The sequence below is a fragment of the Archocentrus centrarchus genome, chromosome 8 (genome assembly GCF_007364275.1).
Source record: "Archocentrus centrarchus isolate MPI-CPG fArcCen1 chromosome 8, fArcCen1, whole genome shotgun sequence".
In the NCBI taxonomy this organism is placed as follows: Eukaryota; Metazoa; Chordata; class Actinopteri; order Cichliformes; family Cichlidae; genus Archocentrus; species Archocentrus centrarchus.
Genome location: NC_044353.1, coordinates 25,677,885 through 25,695,959, shown reverse-complemented (window position 1 = coordinate 25,695,959; position 18,075 = coordinate 25,677,885). Strand labels below are relative to the sequence as shown.

Here is an 18,075-nt window from a genome sequence, read left to right as displayed (position 1 = left end):
ACACAAGCGCGCTGTAGTGGAGAGGACGTGCGCTTCGCAAACCACTCGGTCTGCGGTGAATTTACACTTCACTGCCAACATCCACCAACAACTTCCAGTGTTTTATACATGGAAAGTTACACCATGTCAACATGACTGCGTCTACGGGGAATGTGTATGTGCCGAGATAATAAAGTATATTTTATTTTTCATAAATTTTGAAGTAAACGATTTAGATAACCCGGAAAGTAGAGTGACCTAGTATCCCACTTTCTGTGAGACTACACAAACATTTTTATATCCAATACTGAGAGAGTGACCGACATTTTTGATGGGATCTACTTTTAAACTTGCACCTCAGAGAGAGGATAAATAGACGGAACATTAACTCAAATTTGCTTCGACTTTATTTTCAGTTTAATTTGTTCTACAGTGGGTTTGCTCGCTACAGTTTACTTTTTATTATTTTCAGTGTTAGTTTTAGTTTGTCTTTGTGTGGTATGTGACTAAAGAATATCAGACCAGTACAACAATAAAAATAATACAAAAATAAAAAAAAAAACATACACCTGAATCACGGCAGTGTGACAGAGGGGGTCTTCTTTAAGACATGGACCAAAGCCTTCTCATGCTTGTTGACCAACATGGAAATGACAGACAATGAAACTAACTTAGGTTTTTTTTGTTTGTTTGTTTGTTTTGTTTTAAAATCTAGTTTTGATTTTTAACTCAACTAAAATGTCCTAATTTTAGTATACTTTTAGTTGCCTTTAATAACACTGGTTAATAGTTTTATCAGTCATTGCAATAAGACAGTGAAAAAAAACTTCCATGTACTTAAGTTGGAAAATAGCATTCAAATAAACATGTTGGGTCATCCCATTAATAGGTAGTTGCCAGGCAAAGGTATGATGTCATAATATCTAATATAGAGAAGAACCAGGGGATCAACACAGAAATATTTCTTGCAGCATAATGTATGGGTTGATAATATACTGTACTAAACAGACTACTCATCTTAGTAAAATAAAACATGAACTCCCTAGGCATGTACAATTCAACTTATGTCAATATAAATAAAAAAGAAAAATTGCTTTTGTTATGCAGGTGCATAGATGATAAATAAGCCATTTTATCCCATTGCTAGGTGGTTACTAGGCAATATGATGATTTCGTAATAGCTGATGTAGGTAAGACCTTTCTTTGGGCTAAGATGCAAATGTGTGCTACATTTGGTTGCTCAACTCCCAATGATCTAGGAGGAGTTTGTGGACAAAGAAACAAATAGAGAGGCAGACAGAGATGTTGTGTAATGATGTATCATCAATGCCAGAACTTTAACCTGTGTTAACTTCTTCAAGTAGGGATATTAAAATATCAAAATTTCAGACAACACTATATATATATATATATATATATATATATATATATATATATATATATATATATATATATATATATATATATATAGTACAAATGCAACATATTTTGTTTGGACAAAATATAGTCTACTTATTTTGAATTTGATCTCAGAAATATGTAGGCCTACATTTAATTCACTTCAGTTCAATATTATTTATATTGCACCAAATCACAAGAAACAGTTGCCTCAAGGTGCTTTATATTGTAAGGTAAAGATCCTACAATAATTACAGAGAAAATCCAACAATCAAAATGACCTCCTATGATCAAGCACTTGGTGACAGTGGGAAAAAAAAAAAAAAAAGAAAAGTTTTAAATCTAATCCTAAAAATAGAGAGGGTGTCTGTCTCCCAAATCCAAACTGGGAGCTGGTTCCACAGAAGAGGGGCCTAAAAGCTGAAGGCTCTGCTTCCCATTCTACTCTTAAGTATTCTAGGAACCACAAGTATTCCAGCAATCGGAGAATGAAGTGCCCCAATAGAGCTTTTAAAAAAAGCTGAGACAGTGGTGTGTTTGTTCTGTAGTTTTAAAAGCAAAATGTTTTCACATTGTCGCTTGATAGGCGTTTAAGAGTTCATGACTTCTTTTGTTGTATTTTTTGTTTTATGCTGCATAATGTGTGACAAGACTGGATTGCAGGTGTGCCAGTTTAGCACCTGCATTGTTTTTCTACAAAGCCATGCTCTTGTAATACTTGTATAATGTGGCATTGTCTTGTTGATGTAGGCAAGGCCTTCCCAGGAAAAGACATCAACAGGATGGCAGCATGTGTAAGTTATACATGTGTTATGTACAGATACACCCTCATACCTGGCTAATGATTTCACAAAGTGAATGTGATGTTAATTTGTTATACCATGAGATATTTTCCACTCTGCCTCAATTGTAAATGATCTATTTTCAATCAGATACACTATATTGTACCAAATGTATTGAACTGATTGGTTTGTAATCCATCTCTAATTAATCTCACATGTATAGTTTTTGCACAATAGAATAGAATAGCTTTAGTGTCATCGCACGCCATATATAATTAAATTACAGGGGCTTCTCCCATTGTGCAACAATATAAGTATAAAAGTATATAGAAATAGAATAAGATAAATAAAACATAAATAAAACACTTTGTACACATCTGTTTAAGTTATATTTACACAGCTAAGGAATTATTCACACAACTAAGGAATTAGATTTACACAGCTAAGGATAAATATCACAGTAAATAAATACACTTATCAAGAATATGAGTATGGATGTGTATGTGTGATATGGGTATATGTATGTGTTGGATATTAGCAACAGTAGCAGCAGTTTGGAAGGTACTGAGATGATGGTGGCTGATTTGAGGCAGGTGGGGATGGCCGTTCAGGTCAGGGACAGATTGAAAAATCTGGTGAAGATATCTGCAAGTTCGTACATGTATGACACAAGTACCTTTCCAGGTTTTCCATCCGGACCAGCAGCTTTCCTTGGGTTTACTGATCTGGGTTCACGCCTCACCTGGTGCTGGTGAAGGGTCAGTGAGGTGCTACTGTAGGCTGGGGGAGGGGTTTATTCCCTGCCATACCTTTCCTGGATTGTTGTTGGTGAGATGGGCCTCAATTTTCTGTTTGTATGAGTCCTTGGCTGCTTTGATGTTCCTTTTCAGGTTTGACCTGGCAATGCTGTACCGTGCTTTATCTCCTGCTTTCAATGCAGTGTTGTGTTCTTTAATCAGGAGTTGCACTTCACTATTCATCAAGGGCTTCTGGCTAGGTAAGACCCAGATTCATTTTTGTACAGTGACATTCTCAGCACAGTAGGTGATATATGAGAGCATAGTTTGTGTGTACTCTTCCAGGTCCGGATTTTCAAACACACTCCATTCTGTGTTCATGAAGCAGTCCTGTAGCTGGGAGAGGACATTTTCAGGCTAACTGTTGATGGTTTTTGTCGTGGGGCTGAATTTCCTTCTGAGTGGGGTGTAAGCTGGTATAAGGTGCAGAGACAGATGGTCTGATTGTCCAGTATGGGGCTGTGGCACTGCTCTGTAAACATGTTGGATGTTGCAGTAAACATGATCCAGTGTGCTATTTTCTCTGGTGGCACATTTCACATATTGTGTGACTTTGGGGAGAACAGTCTTTAAGCAGGCCTGGTTGAAGTCTCCAAGTGGTGGGTGCTTGACAGATTACACAATACACAAGGAATGGAAAGAGTTACAGTGGGGGGCAACAGCAGAGTTATGCTCCTGTATTTCTACATCTGGCCATGGATAAATTAATCACAAGCAGCATGAGACATTCAATATTGGACCATTGAACCAATATTGGACCTAAAAACATTTAAGTGTGTCCAATAGGCTTTAACAGTGGAAATATATCCCAGCTGAGAGTGCATTGTTGAGAAATTTGTTTTTATTTATCTGCAGTTCAGTGGAAATGATTGTCGTTCTACGCAAACTGTAGTTATAGCTTATATGTGGCTTTATTAAAACATGACTGAAACAAGACAGAAAATTTCCAGACAAGACACAATGATCAAGTACTATATATGGCCAAGTAGCAAGAGAGATATATAGGGTTTCTCTGAAGTCTCTCTGAAACATACTGCATGTGCAGTTCAATAGACAGTTGCAAGACAGTCTATTTTGGAACGAAAAAAATATTTTCTTCTCCAAACAAGTGCTTGGTAAATGGCGGAATCCACTTGCTTAGAATACTTTGCTTAGAAAATCCACTGCCTTTTGTTCACACAAGTGTCACAACAAGGAGCTATCCAGGGATTTTAACTAACCAGATCGCCTGCTTCCTCTCTGGCCTGCATCTACACACAAGGAAGACTCAGAGCTCTTTCTGGATTAAGCTGCTAAACCACCTCACACATATTCTGTATTAGTAAGTAAAGTATGTAAAATTTTATTTATATGGCACCTTTCAAGATAAATACCACAAAGTGGTTCACAAAAAAATTGCTAGAACATCAAAACAAAGTTACCCAAAAGTTCTTTTTAGCTGCCTTTTAAAAGAATCCACCAAGCCCACAGATCTTAGGCTCAGTGGGGAAGAGTTCCACAGTCTGAGGGTGAATGCTGCAAAAGCTTTGTCTCCTTTGGTACTCTTCCTTGTGTGATGCACAGCCAGCAGGCTCAGGGACCTGCTAGGGATGTATGGATGTAAAAGTTCACTGATGTATGTCGACGTGTGTCTGTGCAGAGCTCTAAAAGTCAAAAGTAAAACCTTAAAGTGGACTCTAAAGTTAATGGCTAGCCAGCGCAACTCAATGAGTAACCATGTGATATGCGAGTACTTAGAAATCGTAGAAGCCTCGCAGCGGTGTTCTGGACAACCTGTTCCAAGGAGGTTTTGTTGAGACAAGTGATAAAATAAATGCATGGAAACAATTTCCAGTTCAGAGCGTGACACAATGGATCTCAACTTGACTATATTTCTTAAGTGATAAAAGCAAGAGCAAACCAGAGATTTAACATAAACATCCAAAGTGAAGGATGAGTTACCCCAAGATTCCTGATAGAAGATTTAGCAAATGTGGCAAAAATAGGGCAATCTACAATGAAACAACACTATTAAAAGAAAAAGTAGAAGAAGAAGAGTTTTATAGCGAACAGCAGGAATGATTTCCTATGTTCTTTATGACAAAGGGGTTGAATAATTCTTGGGGAGAGCGAGCTCTGCTGCCTCTGTAGTGTATTGTCTAGTTCTAGTTAGAGTGATTGAAATGTTTGTAAAAATAATGAGCATGAAAGATACCAATTCAAAGGTATAACTTAGACTTCACATCATTAAGGCTGAGAAGGCAATGTCTGCCTCATGGTGGCCCATGTACTGACCCATAAATGTCTTTGGTAGGTTATGTCTCCATCTTGTGATCGATTCATGTCAACACAGATATATTTTTTTACAGCATAATGAATGGGTTGATAATATACTGTATTAAATAGACTGCACATCTTAGTAAAATTAATAATAAACTCCTTATGTATATTTGTTAAAAAGATAAATAGACAAAATAACGAAAGATTTGTTCACGTCCAAATTATTAAATATCTCCTCTTTCACGCTACATGACCACTCTCCCTCCTCCTTTTTCAACCTTCAGCGCGAGTAAATACCTTTTTTGTCTTCAAATTAAAAGCATAATTAAAACTTAAAGCCACAGAAAAGCTTTGTACTAGTTCTCGAACAAGATTTAAAACATAATATTACAGTCAGTAATTAATAAAAGCGCAATATGCAACTGTGTTCTGTCGTTAAGTGTTATTATTGTAAAGCTTAAGAGGACACCAAAAACTACTTTGAAATCTACCCGGAAACCGGAAAGAAGCTAGAGCCCGATGTCAAGATCGCCATCGACCGACGCCTATCTACTGGAAATACGGTAAGTGAAGAATCTATAGTATTTATCATAAACAGTTACACGGAGTAAAGAATTTTTGACTTCAGTGTTTCCCGCTATCTGTCGGGAATACGATTTCTTGTTTTACATGTTTGACTTTTTAGCGAATAGTTCAAACATTTAGGGCAAAGTTTGATGTGAAATGGCGGTGAATGTGGCTAGAAGGAAGTTATTATTTTAGAGCGCGTGCACACAATAACAGCGCATGTATATACATGAAATTATTATTTAGTAAAATTTACTTCATTTTTCAGTTTCTGTTAATAATTAAAACATCAAAGGTCAGCACTGTAATAAAAGGTAGGTAAATTGTAGAGGTTTACTGTAAATTTTACTGTACAGAGCAGGAATGCCGTCATACTGCTCGTACTTCTCAGTGGTAGCGTCAATTGTTTAATGTTTTTGTGTGTGAGAGGGTGTACTTCCTTAAGAAAAAATGAATATGTTAATGTTCTTACCTGGGAAAAAAACGGAAAAGCAAGTCAGTGATAGAAAAAGTGCATGCAGCGGTCCTAGCCATGTATTTTATACCCGAAAACAATAAAATGTTATTTATTTATTTATTTTTTTAAATTATTTTAACCTAATTATTTGCTAAGATATATCTAGGAGTCCCTATAAGAGTAGCTGTTATCTACATGTAATTATATGTTGTCCCATATAGTATATGAAATTACACATATGTAATTTTATACATTTTTTAAGTTCTTATTTGCCTTATTTAAACATTTGGGCCCTGTTAGCTCCCATCTAGCAGATGTAATTGTTTACATTAGGCACTCTTGACAGGTACTATTTTTCAGGTCCAAGTTTTGCTGCGCCCCCATCATACTGAACCAAGGCTTGCTAGACCTTTCTTGGCTCAGAGTCAAACTCCTGGCCTGCATTTACTAGCGAAGCAGCGCTGGCTGGGGTCCACCCTTAAACGAAAAACCTATTGTTCTGTCAGTGCAACTGTCCTGTTCTAATTTTCTTTGCAAAACAGCAAGAAAGTGCAAATATGACTATATGTAATATGAGCTAACTATATACAAAATATATACAAAAGATTGCAGAATAGTTTACTATACAACATATAATATACACACCTTTAACCTTACTGACTTTGACCATGTAAATCTATGTATGTCTGTGTAGAAAATAGCTCCAGGGAATGGAGAGGAATGCTTTTCTTGACTTGTCAAACCCACATTTGTATCATTGACTCATAATTTTAATTTGTCAGAGAACCCACTGATGTTGATAGTGAAAAGTGGCAATATGAGCAAACTGAGATAATGTTAATAACTTCACTTTCTCACTTAGCTCAGAATTGTCCTTTTCAAATGCCCCCAATTAGTTTAGAGAACATCTTCAGTTGAATGAAAATAATGTCCAGCCAAGAGAGGTCTTACTGTAACTGACTGTTTTGCTTTTTCATTGAAGTACATATTGAAAAAACAACTAGAAAAAGGAAAGTTGTTAGAAGAGAGGTATGGCTGAATACTAGGAGGTGCACTTAAATGTGTGTATGCAGTTTTTTTTTGTTTTTTTTTCAGTCTTTTTGCATGTGTAGTCCAGGGCTGGAATGTTTTCCTGAGAAGCAGCCACCAGTTCCCTTAAGGAACATTTGGCTGTGTGTATTCTGAGTCCCTTTTTGCTGTCCTTACTAAAAGCTTTGGAATTTCATTAATCTCTGTGAGAGAGAACAGCACAAGCTGTATAGTCACCGACTGTATGTTTGGTTAGCGCCTAGTTCAGGATTCCCATGAAAAACATCATCAGGAATGCAAGTTTATAGTGTGTGGTGTTAGTTACATGTTTATCAGATGTGTGTAGACATTTAGACATTTGAAAACTTGGCTGGTTCAGTTTGAGTGTAAATTAGAAGACTGTATTTAGTGTTTGACGGCAGATTGGGTTGGGTTAGTTGACTTGCAAGATTAATTTGGAACTGTTTTTGATAGTCAGTCACTGGCAGTTCCTCAATTGAGAAAATTGAGGAACCAGCAGTGCAAAAAGTTGGTATGTCAATAAGAAATGACCTTAGAGTTACACACTTTTTTTTTTTTTTTTGCAAAAATTGAAATATACCAGTGAGTTATTTCTGTGATGTTAAAGAAAATACAGAACACTTTCCAGATTAAAAAATGTAAGTAATTTGTAAACATATGGCCAATGCATGATTAAACAGTCATAACAAAAGAATTAGAAATAAAGAACTAGGTGAAGAAAAATAGCAGAAGTTTCTCAGGACTGGATGAGTAATGACAGGCAACAGTGAAGTGCAATGGAGATTTGTTGCAGGTGTAGGGTTGCATTTCTAGAAATGAAGTTTGGGATATGGTCAGAATTAGTGGTGTGCCCAGTGTTGAGACATATAGCCCGATCCTTATCTGTCTATTTTGCAGTAGCACCTGGGAGCTGTCTGTCTATCTGGTTCCAGATTCATTCAGCAACATAAAATTGACCCCAAACGCACAGCAAGAGTCATAAAGAGTAATCTTAAGCAGCACGAAGAACAAGAGTCTTGCAATAGATGGTACATTGCCCACAGAGCTCTGGTCTCCAGTCATTGTGAGGTTAAAAAAAAACAAGACAATACCACAGAAAAGATCATGCAAATTCTCCAAAATTCTTGGAACAACCTACATGCTAAGTAGCTTAAAAATTGTGAAAGTAGAAGAATTGGCACTGTTTTGACAGCAAAAGGAGGCTGTATAATAACTTTGTCAGTTTAACGTACTTTGCGTGTTATAAAATTGGATAAGTGGAAGAAAATGGATGGATGGATGTAAATTGACTGTAAATGGGGTTTTTGGAGTAATCTGGTGAGGCATTTTAAAACATTTTCTCACTTTTTACAGACCAAAACCAGCAGATGGCAAAACAAACACAAAAAAACACTGGTTTTCCACCACTCACAGTGACATCTTAAAAGAAATCTTAAAACTCTTAAAATCTGAGAACCTTGAGCTGGTTACTTTTTATATCTTTTTCACACAATTAATCTGTTGCACATTAACAATCTGGATTAACTGACTAAATATTTCAACTCTAGACAGAATGAGTAAACGAGAAAATGATTGGCAGATAAACTGATAATTAATAATAATTGCTGCCTTGATTATGACTCATAATATGTGAAATCAGTGACTAATAGAGAAGCAAAAGCAAAATTCTAACTGTTGTGGCTTTCTACAGTGTCTGTACCTGTGTCTTCAAACTTATGCCGCTTTTGCAGAGATATTGTTGTCATGACAAACAGTTTCCTTATCGTTAGGGGTGGGGTGAGCAACTTGCATTTAGAGTTTCGATTATGGCATGTAGCAGAGCATGTCAAGTGGTTTTCTGAGTTTCCTGTAGTGGTTTTTATATGACTAAGTTGTTTTTCTGCTTAAGACAAAAGCAAGTGAGATTATTTCAGATATAACCATCAGATTATTGACAGCTCATATGCTCGTCCCAGTCCAAATACTGTTTTTGGAAATAGTTTCTCGCAAAAAAGATACTCATAATGTCAGAGTTCACATTGTCACATTTTCAGAAAGAAAGAAACTCTTTGTTGTTTGTTGTTGATGTTTTAACAACAGGACATATAGTGGAGAGTGTGTGGGCGTGTGACATGACATGTGACGGGCTCTTGCGTGTTGGCTGGCTACAGGGCACGCGCTCATTAGGAATGAAAGGTCACAAATCCCTTCACATTTAGTGGTGTGAGGGTGTACAGAAAGTTGGAAGTATATCCCAGGTGATTCTCAGACTACCTGGTTTAACATGCACAGAGAATTGTGATTATTTTTCACCTAATAATTCATTTTCCACTTTTTTTTTTTTAAATTAGAATTTGATGCTGTGCTGTACTGATCATGTTCTCTACTTATTCCTTACTAAAACCTTATATCATGATAGGCTGCAAAGAATGAAAGGGTTTATGATATTACTTTTACTTTTATCACTGTCCATAGTTCACAGTTTTTTCATCATACCCACAATCAAACATGTTATCCTTTAATCTGCAGTAGTCAGAGGGCAGAGTAAGTAAACCAGCCCTGTTGGAGGGAGCAGAAGGAGGGGGGAATATGGGGAAGTGTAGATGCATTTCCCATAAGTCATAGTCAGCCAGCTCCTCCCCCCATCTGGCTGAGAGCCAGCATCAAAAGAGGAGAAAGCAGAGTAGCAGAGACTGAGCCGAGTTGTTACTGAAAAGTAGAACATGAAGACACGCAAACGGAGCACCTAGTTTGTGTCGATGACAGGTTATTCAGAACAAATACGCAGGAGAGAGAATGCAGTTCAGGCTAGCATCGATCGGTATGTCTACCCGCTACTCCGCCTCACATACAGAATCTGTTTTTGTGGCTGTGTTTGTTGCAGTGGGTTTTTCTCTATTTCCTTTCCACGTAAATTCATTGGGGTGTGGTGGTGCAGTGTCTAAAGACGGAAGTGACAGTTGAAGTGCTTCAATTCAGATAATCTTGTGGTGCATGAAGTCTGCATACAAGGTAGTATCATTACTACACTTAAACAGGTTTATCTTAAATTTGATTATGTTTTGGTGTTATTTTTTTTGCTGTATCCCTACTTGTATTTGTACTTCATTAATGCTGTCCGCAGCAAAAGTATGCCGGTGATTATTTTAGTCAAGACTTTAGGGTTAATCTTTGTGCTAGAAGCTGCTAGTGTAATGGATACACTGATGCAACTAATTGCAACTGTAGTGCTCCAAATGTGGTTTTAAGTTTGTGTCTTAACTGCATACAAGAAGCGCTGAGAGGAGGAAGTTTTCAAGTTTGTTGGTTTTACAGTCATACCTGTTGTGCTGGTTACTTTTAAGCTACTGGCAGGCAGCCATGCAAATCTTTATTTGAAATTTGCCCAGGCTTTGCAGGCTATGCATTGCCAAGGTTACTTCCTCTGAGTGAAAAAAGAGCGCTTGCATTAAAGTTTGCAACACTGAAAACAAGGCCAGGGTTTAATTTCCTGTCTCATCTTCCCACCTCAAATTTCACAGTTTCAGTTCATCTTTGCTTCTAAACGTGCGTGGCGCAATCAAAAGTGTTGAACTTCAGAGAAGCTATAATGAAGCAGCTCAAATTATTGTTGAGTTCATGCATGAGTGCAGTCAACTCTATGAGATCTTCTGCTTTGCTCAATTGTAGCAAGTAAAGGGGACTGTGGCAAGTATTTGCAAAGTGTGCCTTAAATGCAAGCTGAAAAATACTAAGAACTAAAGCAGGAAAAAAAATGAACAAAAACAAACAGGAAAGCGGATTAGAACCTTTAACCTGAGATGTTTCTAGTAGTCAGCATCCATTTGTTCTTTTTCGGTGTCCTCACTCTCACGCTGACATTAGCAGATAAAAGTCCTTTGTTACATTTTGGAGAAATGGTTTACGCTTGCACAAACTTCACAGCATTTCTAAAGGTCACTCCTGATGAGTGGCAGCAACCATCTGACTAACTGATTAGACATGACGCACTGTGAGCGCTGAAGTAACAAAATCAAAATCAAAAGCTCAGTTTGTAAAGGAGCCAAATGTATTGCCATTCAGCTGAAAACGAATTTAAATAATAGTAATGATATTAATGCTTAAGAGTTACTTTAAACGTCTGAGGTGAAGCCACACAAACAACCCAGGCATATACAATATAACTAAATTAATGAACTCTCATTTAACATTAAGGACAGAACCTGGAAGCATGACACAGTTGATGAGGAAGAACCGTATTTATCAGTTGCTTGTGTCTCTTGCAGATTTAGCAGATAAAATGGCGGTGAGGCAGAGGCTCTTCAACTCAACAGCGCCTTTCTCTGGGCCACCTCAAGCCGAGCCTAAGAAGACATATCCATCATGCTCCAATGCAGAGCAGGAGACTGAGGAGGAGCAAGAGGAGGGGAAGGATAGCAAAATGGGATACCTGACAAAGTGGTCTACGTCCAGAATCAATAAGCTTCTGACGCATGGAACTGCAGAACAAGTGGAAGAAATGCAGTTCAAGACCTCAACCATTGTTGCTCAGGCAGAATGTAAATATGCCTTATTTTTACAGTATAAATTATATCAGTTAGCTGTGCTCGATTACAGTTTTACCTTAACATTATGCTCTGTTTAGGTGAAACCCAGGACTCCCAAGAGTTCATGCCCTCTTGTTGCGAACGACCCTTTGTTTTCTCCCCTTACAGCTCAACCCCCCAGTAAGATCTTGAGAACACTCCTTGCATTTTACCTTTAATATCTTTTTCAGAGTCTATACTGAATTGTTTAACCATGCCTCAAATTCATTTAGCTTTCTTTGAATTCCTTTAGCAGTCTTTCTTCCGACCAAAACAATGTGGCTTGCCCGACAACGGCCTCCGTCCAGGAGCCGAACACATCACCCCCCTCCCCAAGGAAGAAGACCCACAGAGGACAGAAACGCAAGGGGAAGAGGAAGCAGAAGACAAAGAAGGAGAAGCAGCGACAGAGACGTCGAATGCCTTCTGGAGTCCCTGAACAGGAGAGTGGAAGTTCTTCGGTCTCAATCCTGGTGAGGTTACTCTTCACATCTCACTGAGTCTTGAATATGAAAAAGATTTTGAAACTGGCATTGAGAACTGGGTTAATATTTACTATTCTGTTCTGTTAAAAGAACTAAAATTTCTTGCACCATTTTCCTTGTGCATCATCTTCAACAGTAGGGACTTATTCTCCAAAAGTTTCCACATAAACATTAGCCTTCCTGAATTGTGGAGGTGAAACGCTGAATTCAGACATTGGCTCTTGTGGCTTTGATTTTTCAAGCAAAGACCAGAGGATGTAAACACCGTGCTGAATTGTGTTTTTTCTTGCCTCCTGTAGGATGGCTCTTCTATTGAAGAGAGAAGCAATCTCAGTAGTTCTTGCTGTAGCAGCTTTGAAAGCTCAGAGGAACAGGTCCAAAAGCCTTTTTACAGCCAACAAATCTACAACAAAGGCTCAAGCTGCTCCCCTTTGAACTGGCCTGGTCAGGTTTTGGGTCACATCTCCAGCGTCCGGTCATATGAGAACAACAGCAGCTCGGACTCGCTCAGCAGTCTGGGAGACTGCTCTCTTGCACTCGCTGGGCTCAGAGGCTGTGTCAGTCAAGGGGATCCGTGCTACGCAGGGCCATTTTTCAAAGAGGTGGAGAGGGAGGCAAGGGAGGAGGAAGATGAGTTCTCAGAGGCTGACTCTGTCAGCAATGAGGGAATAATCTTTTACCATGAAGTAAGTTGTGCTTTGCTTCAGTGTGCTTTCTGAAGTATATTTTGGCTGAACCACACTAACTTTCTCTCCCTTCCTGACAGAAAATTCAGCCTGTGGACTCAGAGTACAAGGAAGGGAGGGAGTATGTCCTCAGGCACTTCATCAAGGAAGGCTCCTATGGTGAAGTACAGTGTGCTGAAGATGTGAACAGTGGGTTCAGATTTGCGGCCAAAAAGGTAATATAGAGCATATTGTTTTGTTTGATAACTCTATCCTGTATAAAGTATGTCTATAATCTTAGTATTTTTGTCATTTTCTCAAAGATTGCCCTGAAGAGGTTCAGCAGTGAGGAGGTGGGTGCGTGGAGTGCCCTCAGATCTCCTTTTGTGGTGAAACTCTTCGGAGTGGTCAGAGAGGGGCCCAGTGTTGTCCTTCTGATGGAACACAAAGCTGGTAAGCAATCTCAATTTCCTCCCTTTACACACAGCATCTCTTGTTGATACTAACTGCTGCTGTTGCCACTTAAATTCAAGAAACAGATGTGATGAATTAAGAGCACAAACACGTACAGTAGATGGAACATGAGTCGACTAAGTTCAAGTGTTTGAAAAATACGGATGTGATTAGTGTTGAGATGTGGAAGTGGGTGTTTCTGGGATGCTAGAAATGACTGTTGACCTTACTCAGAGAGTGTTAGTTCAAACTGCACCAAACCTGGGATGGGAGATCCCTTCCTGATAAAACATAATGGTATACCTCACACATTTTTCCTTTGTTATTAAATGCTGACTTCTTCACAAGCCTAAGGAAAAGATTAATCAGATGCTCTGTATTTGTAAATATTACCAAGACAGCAGTCTTTGTCCTGCCCTAACGTTTCGTGTTATTCCAGGCTCCTTGGGCCAGCTGATAGTGGAGCGTGGCCGACTGCCAGAGGATTTAAGCCTCCACTACTACTCTCAAGTCTTGAGAGCATTAGAATACTTGGTTAAGAGAAAGGTGGTGCACCTCGATATTAAAGGTATGTTATACAAATGAAAACTTTACGTTATGTTCAAATCTTATTCTAGAAACTCAAACCCCAGATGATAAAACACTGACGAAAACCGGTTTGATCTCTTGAAGGTTTGCTCTGTAGCCACATAATTATGATGTTTGGTCTACCTAAGTTTTGACTAAACAGTTTTTTAAAGTTATTCATAGGCACATTTACTGTTCTTAAGAGTGATTTTTTTTTTTTTTTTTTTTTTTGCAGCAGAAAAGAAATCCAAGAAGTAAAGTTGTTATCATTTATCCCATTTTTATCCCTGTATAGCCCACAACTTAATAATTACTGGGACTGTTCTCATGTTCTCCTAGATATTGGTGATGTTGTTCAGATTGATAAACTATTGAATGTAAATGTTAAAGCCAAAAAAGAGTACCAATATATTGATATTGGCACTGGCTCATAACACTTTCACTATGAATTTTAATAGCAGGAGAACAATAGTAATAACAGTAAAACTAAGAAATGTGTCAGCTTGACTTTTACTTGTTGTGGTAGTGGAAAATAAAAAAAAAAAGATATGTATACAGAGAGAAAGTCAGATTTGTAATTAGTTCTCATCAGAGGATTTTGTGTCGATGTGCAGCTGTTGTTTGGAACACAAGTGTCATAGATACAGTCTAGATTTGATCTTCAAGCACCTGGGTTGTGAAACCAGATTACCGCAGAGAAAAAGACGGGCTGGGAATTTCCCACAGTGTGACTCACCGCTGTTCTCTAGACACAGCGCATGTGCACAGAATCAGGAGAGCGAGAGAGAGAGAAAGGGAGAATGAAATTTGGTGCGGGGGAGGGGGGGGGGGGGGGTGGGGGTGGGACAAGGAGCAGGAAGTTGTTCGAGAGAACAAGAGGAGAAAAAGTACAAAGGACAGAAATAATGCAGAAGATGAAAATAAAGTGGAAAAGATTATATAGAAGAAGAAGGAAACAGAAAAAGGGAAGAGGAACCGAGTTTGAGGAAGAGCAAAAAAAAAAGCCAAAGAGAAGCTTCAGGGTTGACAAAAACATGTTCTGTGGTGTGTCTCAAGCGCCACCTGGTGTCTGTAATTTCTCAGAAAAAGCTAGACAGTAATACCCAATGTCTCTTTATCTGCTTACCATTTGTTACTAGTTTCCACATTCATTCCACATTAAAGAGGTTAGTACAGCAGCTGTCCCTCTGTGACTTCATATTTTCCGTTCATTTGGCTCCTTTGTCTTTAGACTGTTTTGTGTCTAAGCAGCTGCCCTGTTTCTAATTATGTCATCTACAAACTACACAGCACAAGTCATGGAAATCAGACAGCACGCAACAGCACAAAGATTAATGCCATGGATTACTGACTCTGCTTGTTTCTCACAGCTGACAACGTGTTGCTGTCGGATGATGGTAGAGACACCTTCCTTTGTGATTTTGGATATGCGGAGAAACTCGACAATCAGGGTCAGAGCCTCAGTAGATCCAAAGGTAAATACCATGTAACTTAACAGCTCTGGTAAGATATGTAATTTCTCCACTTACATGTCTGAATTCACGGTTTTCCTAATGTAATTCATTCCAGATCTGAAGGGCACAGAGACTCACATGGCCCCTGAGATCGTAAAAGGAGAACCTCGCGGAGCTAAAGCAGATGTGTGGAGCAGCTGCTGTATGTTACTGCACATGCTCAATGGGTGTCAGCCTTGGACAAGATATTACACCTGTCGCCTTTATCTGAAGGTATTCTTCAAATTCTTCATTGACAGATGTTTGTTCCTCAGTGTGCTCGTATCAAGCTTCCACTGAATTCCCTTTTTCGATGATTTCAGATTGCTAACGAGCCCCCGCCTGTGAGAGAGATCCCACCTGACTGTTGCTCTCTCACTGCTGAAATTATAAAGGCGGGACTTCAGAAGGATCCCCTGAAGAGATCATCAGCGTCCGATCTCAAAGAAAAAACTGACAGAGCTCTGAGAGAAGGTAAAGTAAATCTGCACTATAGTGTACATCAGTGCAAGGGAGACAGAGGGTGGTTTATAAAGCAGTGACTTTATAGAGAGTTTGTTGTTTTGCCTTTAGATGGTATACAGTGCTCGGGTAGTGAGCGACCATCAGTTGACCACGTGTAGTGGTTTCACAAAGAATTGTGAAACCACTACAGTGAGTTCAGCAATACCCACTATACATTTGAAAGTGAATTTTTTCAAAGGTGCAAGAGTTAATTTAAAATGGTTTATTTGATTGCAGTTGGAGGACTCACCAGCCCAGTGAAAGGTCCCTATATGAAGCCCTTGTTTAACACCAACAAACCAGCTGACTCCATGCAAGTCATCACTAGCAGTGTTGACTTTGAGGATGAAGAGACGCATCAAGAGTCTGTTAAAAAGCTGATCACAGCAGGGAGGAGGACGACGAAACTGACTGATGAGAAAGAGGCAGAAGCTGGTTCTAAAAAATCAAAACAAAACTTGACCTTTGAACCACAAATGCTGATTTCTGAGCCGAGCCACAAGAGGGACAACAAGATCACCACAGTACCTGAACTTGAACTACGGAAGCTGGTTGGAGGTGAGGTTTCCTTTAAGGTTGTGTTTAATTTCAGGTGTCCAAGATTTTAGATGCTTGAACTCTGCATCCTTCTTCTTTTTTTTTTTTTGTTTGTTTGCAGATTTCTACCTAAGCAGTCTCTCCCAGCTTCATTCTGCTGAGATGCAGGAGCAGTTGTTGTCATGCCTCAGCAGTGACCCTTACACCAACTGGGATCCATGGGACAAAAAGGTAACTCAAAATGCAGAGTAGAGCACAGGTGTAATTTAGTTCATGGCATGCTGAAGGTGTATATTAATATAGAGTTGTAAGTCAAAGCCCAATCACTGTCTCCTGCTACACTCCTCTCCACAACACCAGAATTTTTCCCAATTTAAGCTATACACAGACTTATGAAACTATTTTTTTCTCTGTAAAATCTGTATTGGAGAATATTTTTTTCTATATATCGCTATCAGTTTTACCTGTTCAGATATTTTGAAATTAGGAAACGTGTTTAAACGAACTTCTTTGGTCGATTGTTTCGTTTGACAGGTGTGTTAATAAACCTATTTGATTTGTGTTCCCCTTTTTTAAATGCAACCCAGGACTCTGGCCGCTGGTCTCTGAGCCCAGGAGATGACTTCAGCTCTGGTGTCTTCTCCTACAATAGCCAACCAGATGTGCAGGTCTTCAGTTTGGATTTGCCTTGCTGTTTTGAAGGTGAGATGAGAAGCTTAATATTCTCTTTTCTAATTAATTTAATGTTACCAAACAACACATGATAAAGTGCTTTTTTTTTTTTTTTTCTTTTTTGTCACGTTCCTCACTCTGCTTTACGATTGGTTCAGGGGTAGACGTCTGCATCAAAGACTTTGGCAATCGGAACATTCAAATCAGAGAGGTGCGTCGGGTAAAGGTGGGCCACATCGCCACTGGAATCAGTGATCAGGTGAGGAATAGTTGCAGCGATCCACACTCATGTCAAAACACCATGTGTTGTTTGTCCATTTCAGTGTAAAAAAGAAAGATGACACTAGTTTGATGCTTATGTGTGTCTGATTTAGATCTCCGAGAGAGTGTTCACTCTGGAGACTGAGCATGGCCAGCAGATTGGTCATGATGAGGAGGTGCAGGAGTCCGGCCTTAGGCTCTGCTGCATTCCAGCTCCAGACTTCAGCACTTCCTGGAGATGGAGGATCAAAAACGGCGTGCTGGAAACACGATAGTGCCCACCATGAGTAACCGCTGGTGATTTCACCTTGTGTTCCAAAAACCTGCCGTTGGCTTGTCTCACTGTGTGAGCCTCCATTTCAGCAAACTGCTTTCATGTTTAAAATGGCCTAAAGGAGGGATGCTTAGCTTTGTGTTGCATAATGTCTGCATGTTGTAACTTTGCATTGAGTTAATAAACATAATCCTGAACTGTGAAAAGTGTGTGAACAATTTTTGATCTCTTTTAATTTCATGCAAAATCAAGTTTGTAGTACTTACAGTTGTGTTCAAAATAATAGCAGTGCATTCAAAAACGAATAACGCTCAGAATCCTTATAATAGTT

General features: G+C 38.9%; 1 protein-coding gene across 4 annotated transcripts; it reads left to right on the top strand.

The window, feature by feature from the left end:
* Window positions 1–5,645: 5,645 nt before the first annotated feature.
* map3k14a (mitogen-activated protein kinase kinase kinase 14a) lies at window positions 5,646–17,950 on the top strand. 4 transcript variants are annotated; one of them, XM_030735755.1, is made up of 16 exons: window positions 5,646–5,778; window positions 11,534–11,806; window positions 11,893–11,974; window positions 12,087–12,306; window positions 12,618–13,004; window positions 13,085–13,219; window positions 13,307–13,436; window positions 13,876–14,004; window positions 15,374–15,478; window positions 15,573–15,730; window positions 15,820–15,970; window positions 16,238–16,558; window positions 16,659–16,768; window positions 17,125–17,239; window positions 17,368–17,468; window positions 17,584–17,950. In XM_030735755.1, the coding sequence occupies exons 2-16, from the start codon at window positions 11,548–11,550 to the stop codon at window positions 17,743–17,745; spliced, it is 2,565 nt and encodes an 854-aa protein (XP_030591615.1). In that variant the 5' UTR covers window positions 5,646–5,778; window positions 11,534–11,547; the 3' UTR covers window positions 17,746–17,950. The 4 variants fall into 4 exon arrangements, with proteins under 4 accessions (XP_030591615.1, XP_030591614.1, XP_030591613.1 ...); XM_030735754.1 differs by lacking the exon at window positions 5,646–5,778 and adding an exon at window positions 9,817–10,089 and having other exon boundaries at window positions 12,090–12,306; XM_030735753.1 differs by lacking the exon at window positions 5,646–5,778 and adding an exon at window positions 9,818–10,089.
* The last annotated feature ends 125 nt before the right edge of the window (window positions 17,951–18,075 follow it).